General features: G+C 35.9%; 2 protein-coding genes across 2 annotated transcripts in view; one reads left to right on the forward strand and one right to left on the reverse strand.

Moving 5' to 3' along the window:
• The window catches only part of PLCZ1 (phospholipase C, zeta 1), a 107,305-nt gene extending 105,795 nt beyond the window's left edge, over positions 1-1,510 (reverse strand). The window contains exon 1 of the mRNA XM_006888485.1: positions 1,394-1,510. The gene's annotated coding sequence lies outside the window, so the exon portion shown is untranslated. The remainder of the gene's footprint in view (positions 1-1,393) is intronic.
• A 2,582-nt stretch (positions 1,511-4,092) lies between these two features.
• Positions 4,093-5,168, forward strand: CAPZA3 (capping protein (actin filament) muscle Z-line, alpha 3). Its single transcript, XM_006888442.1, has one exon. It carries the CDS (start codon positions 4,251-4,253, stop codon positions 5,145-5,147), a length of 897 nt encoding a protein of 298 aa, XP_006888504.1. The 5' UTR covers positions 4,093-4,250; the 3' UTR covers positions 5,148-5,168.
• The last annotated feature ends 1,724 nt before the right edge of the window (positions 5,169-6,892 follow it).

Below are 6,892 nucleotides of genomic sequence, written 5' to 3' on the forward strand. Positions count from 1 at the left end.
GGGGGCGGCGGGCAGTCCTTGGAAAAAGACACATCATGCTGGGAAAGGTGGAAAGTCAGAGAAAGAGAGTAAGACCCTCAACAAGATGGTTTGACACAGTGACTGTAACAATGGCCTCTAGTGTGGCAGAGATGATGAGAATGGTACAGAGTAGGGCAGTGTTTCGATCTGCTGTTCATAGTGTCATTGTGTGTCATACTTGACTTGATGACATCTAGTAATAGCAACAACTTACCCACTAACTCAACTTACTCAATGTGCAGGTGTCACCTGGCTCTCTTTAGGTTAGCATTTGGGATGTAAGGAACAGTGTTTTATCTTTTACTTGTCTTTCATCAGTATCCATGAAACTGCAAGAATACCCCGTTAACTTACTAAAAAACTCATACCATAAAGTTGAAATCAACTCTCAGCTGACTCTCCAGCAGGTTTTCAGACACTGTAAATTACACGGAAGTAGGGTAAAATCTCTGATACTTTACAGTTAGTATGTATAATGGCAACATAACTTTGGTGGCTTTGTGGTAAGGACTTGGGCTTCCAATTCACAGTTCAAATCCACCTGCTGTTCCAGGGGAGAAAGATGGGCAGCCTTCTTCATTGTGATTTACTGACTCTCAAAACCCCATAGAGAGTCAGCTATAGGTTGGTTCCAACTCAACGGTACAAAACAACAACTTCAATACAGCTTAGGAACCTAGCTACTCATTCCTCAAAAAGGAAAATTTGATTAAATTTCTTTCTGGATCGGCCAGTCTGAGATTCTTGCCTGAATCTTCATGAAAGGTAGCATCTTTCTACTCTAAAGGTTAGCTAAGACAGTAGACTTTTCTTGCTTTATTAATCCTTTCTTCTGTTTTTCTAGTGACAGAATTTAGCAGATTGCCCATCACTTATCATTAATTGAATCAGATCCCCGTCCTACTAGTCCTTCTTCTCTTAAGACAAAGAGATCTTTGGGTACAATTTTCACCTTCAAATAAAACATTTTTTTCAAGTTTGTTTATTTTGTCTATAAATCATTACCATCCCATCCATTGACCACATGATCATTTCTATTATTTGGTCTAATTTCACAACCAATCTTAAATCTGAGGTGATCTAGGATATTCCCTGTATATGCTATACATTTCTGTATATTCAGCAGATTGTTATAAACTAATAAACTGGCCTTCTTTCAGATTTTACCAGCTACTACTTTTACTTTGTAGATAAATGCTCTCAATGGTGATTGCAAATATATTTAGCATAGCTAAATGCTTTCATTTTTAAAAGACTAACTTTTCTTCTGAATTTTTAATAGAAAAAATAATAGTTCTATGAATATATGACATTTTGTTTTACTGTATTAAGTTCTACCCAGGGTAAGGATAGAAGGCAGATAGTAGCTCACCTTAAAGATGTGTTTTATATGAGTACTATCACACTGGATATCTAATTTTCCAAGTAGTTTCACAGTTTTATCTAGGTTAATTTTTCCACCTCTAAATTCATCAAAAATCTTCGATAAAAACCATGTATGAAGCAAAAAGATGTAGTTAAGGAAATTCTCACAGAAAGTGACTTAATATTTAAAATACCTAAAGTAGCATTAAATGTCTGTAATTATTTTAATATGTATTTATTCTTATTTTAAGAATATTTATATTTTGTGTAAAAACAGAATAATAAGGCTAAGGCAATTTGATGATAAATAAAATGTAAAATATATAATCTGAAAATAACATTCTTTAATAAATAAAAACATACACTGAGCAGTCAGGAAATAAGAACACATATTGCAATGGGGAAATGTGCAGTTAGGGACTTTTCCAAATTATTGACTAGTGACGTCAGTTTGAGCACTAAGGCATGTCTGATTCAGGCCATGGTCTTTCCAATTACTAGCTATGAATCTGAGACCTGGAAAATGAATCAGGATGACAGAAAAAGAATTGATGCCTTTGAGCTGTGATGTTGGAGAAGAGTACTGAACATTCCATGGAGGACCAAGAAAATTGAACAGGTATATTTTGGAGAGGGTGCAATCAGAGTGCTCTTTGGATGCAAAAATAATGATGCTTTGACTAACATACTTTGGACATTTTGTTAGGTGCTATGATGTTGGGAAGGATGGAGGGTTGGCGAAGGAGAGGAAGACCCTCAATCAGATGTATTGACATTGTGACTGCTGCAGTGGGCTCTTGTGTGTCAGGAAGTATGAGGATGGTGCAGGACAGGACTGGTTTCAGACCTTTTGTTCATAGGGTAGCTATGAGTCATATTCAACTCGATGGCACCTAACAACAACAACAACAATAAATTAAAAAAACTATAGAAAAAATAAAGTTTTCTAACAAATGAGAAAAAAATGCATTTACTCAGAAAATACAACAAAACAATAATGTTCATTAAGATAAGATCCTGGGAAGTAGCAGAACATCAGAATCCTCATCACTTAATCTTTCTCAGGCTAAAAAGTGAATCTATTATTACCTAATCTTAGAGAAGGAAACTCTGGTGTATTAGTCTGCATGATGCTGCACTAATAACCAGAGGCTAGACCTTTCTATGGTAGTTCAAATCCACCAGTAGTTTTGAGGGAGAAAGATGGATAATCTTTTCCTGTGCAATTTATAGTCAGAGAAAACCAAAAGCTATGAGTCAGTTTCAACTTGAGGGAAATAAAAGAGAGAAAGAAATAAAGTCTTAGAGAAGATGAAGCATTGTGTGAGTCTATAATATTTCATTTAACAGTTTCAACTATGGAATATTCAATCAATAGTACCCATTACAGATATAATTATTATCCCTACAATAATGAATTATCGTTATTACATGGACAAATGTATCCTTTCAACAAAAATCCAATGCTTAAAGCATCACTAAAAGAAGTTAACAATAATACCAAAGTAAGCTTACATTAGATGTTATAAAAAAAAATGAAAATATCCAAAGTTACTTATTATTTAAGATAAACTACAAAATTCAGGATTTTCAAATAGAGGAATTTAAAAGACTAATGCAATAATCTGCAAAATCATTAAAATTATAGGTAAAAATTGTTCAAAAGTCCATTCAAGTTTAGATTATTAGAATTACTAAGAACTTCTAAAGTTGAATAGCAGTAATTTAAGGTGGCAAAACTTGTATTTCTCCAAGAAAAAGATATAGGAAGCTATGGACAGCAGAAAAGTTCAAGACAGATGTGGAAGGAAATAGTTTATACTTAAATGATAGGGCCTTAGGCTCAGAAATCTCCAGAAAGAATAAGAAGAAAATTAAATGACAGGAGAAAAATTAAGAAAATAAAAAGCATGGAGGACAGAAGAAACTTCTGAGTGGATATTGGGTCTCCATATTTTCATGACCTGTTACGTCGGTAGTCACAGTTTGAAGTCTCGCTCTCCATTAAGTATTGCCACAGGCTCCAGATAATGTTAACTCTCTCCTCTTCAGGTATGGAATTTCCTGATAACTCATCAGTTGTTGTCACTGTCACCTTTATTCCTAGAGTGAAAGCAGAGAACACACAGTGCTTTGCTACCTTTGTTCTTTGTGCCTAGTTCACACTGAAGTACCACAGAATCAGTACAGAAGATATTCCTCAAGGATCTGCCCTCCACCCTTTCTGTCTCCTTATTTATGATCTGGCCATCTCCAAATCCTGAATGTTTGCTGCTGTAAGATCCTCTGCCATCGAATAATTTTTCCTGCAAATTTTCATTTGTATCTGATTTTACTTTCACTCTCTTTATTGTTGTTTAAACCCCTCAAAATCCAGTGGATTTGGAGCAGCTATTGTAAAAGTCTGAATATAAATCATCTTCATGATGGTCCCAGAAGGTGCAAATGGCTGCCAAACTCTCTCTAGGAGCCCTGGGCTATTTTTCTCCATAACCTAACAAAATACAATACATAGAGACGCACCATTTTTTGAAAAAGCCTGTTCAGGAAGCTTAGTTTTAACGTCTTCAAAACATACTTAGCTGGTTGTCTGGGTACCACACTGTCAGATGACTAATTTTTTTTTTCTTTTGGCTTGGACACCCATTGTGATATCACCAAAAGTTCCAGCCTTCATAGGGAAATCTTCTTTATGACATAATCAAGAGACCCAGAACCTGCCAGACTACCTGTTTTGATGGTTGAACTTAATAATCTTCAGCTTGAATGTTTACCACCTTGATGGGAACAGGGTCTCATGGAATGTTTTCACATTCCTTTCAACACTCTTTTCTTCAGAAGCTTTGCTTCTGCTGCAACCAAACATGTCACTTGTTCTGAACAAGAAACAGAAAGAACAAGTAATTCACAGGCTGCTAATACAGGCACCACCCGGGGAATTCGTAAATGCCTTTGATGATCTCTGTCTGCTTATTCGTGATGAAAAACTCATGCACCATCAAGGTGAGTGTGCAGGCCACCAGCATTGCCAAAAATATTTTGTACCACTCTGTATTGATGGTAATCCAGTGCTCTTGACTCATCACAATGTGGTAGGTGACTACAGGTTTTTTGACTATCAGAGCAAACTTTCTTTCAAATTTGACCTCCTCCAAAACCAATTAAAGGACATCAAAAGTCATGGTATCATTCAGAATGAAACAGAGTACTTGAGAACTGTTGTTCTGTGTGCCTTGAAACTATACGTGAATGATCACTTTCCAAATGGAAATTGCAATGTTCTGCGAAAAAGTGTGAAAAATAAGGAGTACTTGATAGCGTGCATTGAAAACCACAACTACCAATCAGGAAATTTTTGGAACGGCATTTGGAAATCTAAATGGATTTTTCAAATAAATCCATTTCTGACCCAAGTGACAGGAAGAATTTTTGTACAAGCTCATTACTTCAGGTATGTCAATCTTCATGTTGAAATATCCAAGGACCTGAAAGAAAGCTTGGAAGTAGTTAACCAAGCTCAACTGGCTCTAAGTTTTGCTAGACTTGTGGAAGAACAAGAGAATAAATTTCAAGTTGCAGTCATAGAAGAATTACAGGAGTTATCAAATGAAGCCCTGAGGAAAATTCTGCGGAGAGATCTTCCAGTGACCCGCACTTACATCGACTGGCAGAGGATACTTTCTGACTTGAATTTGGTGATGTATCCTAAACTAGGATATATCATTTATTCAAGAAGTGTGCTATGCAACTGGATAATATAAAGAAAGATCTGCTCCCGGTAATTATCTTGGCCTGGCTCAATTGTGTTTCTGGGGAATGATTATTTATTTTCCTGAAGTTGATACTTATGACTAAGCAAGTGCAAAGCTAATAGAGAAAAATGTAACACATGGTTTTCCTTAAGGAATATTTAACTATAAAGAGTGGAGAAAATGTATTCCATGATAGCGACTATGATACATGCAAAATGATTTAGCAGAATTTAAGACAACACTTTAAAATATTTTACCTCAGATATCTCAGAGTAATAGCCAAGGGCTAGATGTCTTTTTGTTAAGTGTTGATTTTCCAGATCATTTCAGAATAAGATGTAATTGATTTTGGAACAATTACATAGGCACCTACTTCTTGATCTAACATAGGGTTTTGGAGATAATATTTATTGATATTCCTGAATGGAAATTTTCATATAAAAATTGTGGAGAGAGATTAAAATATAAGGCATTTCACCATATTTCTTTCCAACCACTTTTGTGGGACTGTTAAAAACATTAAGAATATGCAAGATATAAAAATGTATTCTTTAATCTGTTTGCATATTATCAAATATCATCAATTTTTCCCATGTGTCTTGGGCTGGGTTCTCAAGAGGAGCAAAAACAATGAGGCGTATATGTAAAATGGTTCATGTATATGTATAGGTAGACATATCCCAAGTCCACATGGGTTAGGAACAAGATGGGAAGCATATCTTCATTAACTTGGTTGTGGGGGCTGACAAACCCAAACCTGGCAGATCAAACAAGGGACTGTTGACTCATAGCACTGTAAGAACTGGAGATAACAAAATCTGCTGGGTCACCTCCCAGTGATTAAAGGATTATGGATAGGATGCAGGATTGAGAGGACGAGCTTTGTCAGAAAATCCATATATACTGGTTGCAGCAGAATTTTGCTTGCATGTGATATTAATGATATTGTTCAATAATTTCCACACTCTGTTGGATCACCTTTCTTTGGGATGGGAACATATAATGTGTGTGTGTATGAATGTATGTATATACACACACATATATACACATATATATACAGAGAGAGAGACAGAGAGAGAGAGAATATATAAGTTTATATCTCTTCCAGTCAGTTAGCCTGGTGGTTGTCCTCCAGATCTCTTAGCACAACATAGTGAGCACACCTAGGACAGCATCTGTGTGTTGAAATACATCAATTGTTATACGGTCAACTCCTAGGGCCTTGCTTTTTGCCAATTCTTTCAGAGCAGCATGAACTTCTTCCTTCATCACCACAGGTTCTTGTCATACTTTGCTACATAACATTCTTCTGTGTCCACCAATTCCTTTTTGGTACAATGACTCTGTATCCTCTTTCCATCTTCTTTTAATATTTTCTGAGTCATTTAATTCTGCCCAAAGCATCCTTAAGTATTGCAACTCTAGGTTTGAAGTTGTTCTTCAATTCCTTCAGCTCAAGAAATGCTGAGCGAGTTTGGCCCCTTTGATTTTCTGATTCCAGCTCCTTGCACATTTCATTATAATTATTTACTTTTTCTTCTCACGCTGCCCTCTGGAATCTTCTGTTCAGCTCTTAATATTTTTATTTCTTCCCTTTGCTTTGGCTTTTCGGTGCTCCAGTGCAATATTCAGAGTCTCTTCTAACATCCATTTAGGACTTTTCTTTCTCCTCTGTCTTTGTAATGACCTTTTGCATTCTTCTTGGATGATATTTTTTATATCTTCCCACAGCTCATTTAGTCTTTGTTCATTAG

Source organism: Elephantulus edwardii, unplaced genomic scaffold (genome assembly GCF_000299155.1).
Source record: "Elephantulus edwardii isolate Elephantulus edwardi_28Jun2011 unplaced genomic scaffold, EleEdw1.0 scaffold00067, whole genome shotgun sequence".
Taxonomy (NCBI): Eukaryota; Metazoa; Chordata; class Mammalia; order Macroscelidea; family Macroscelididae; genus Elephantulus; species Elephantulus edwardii.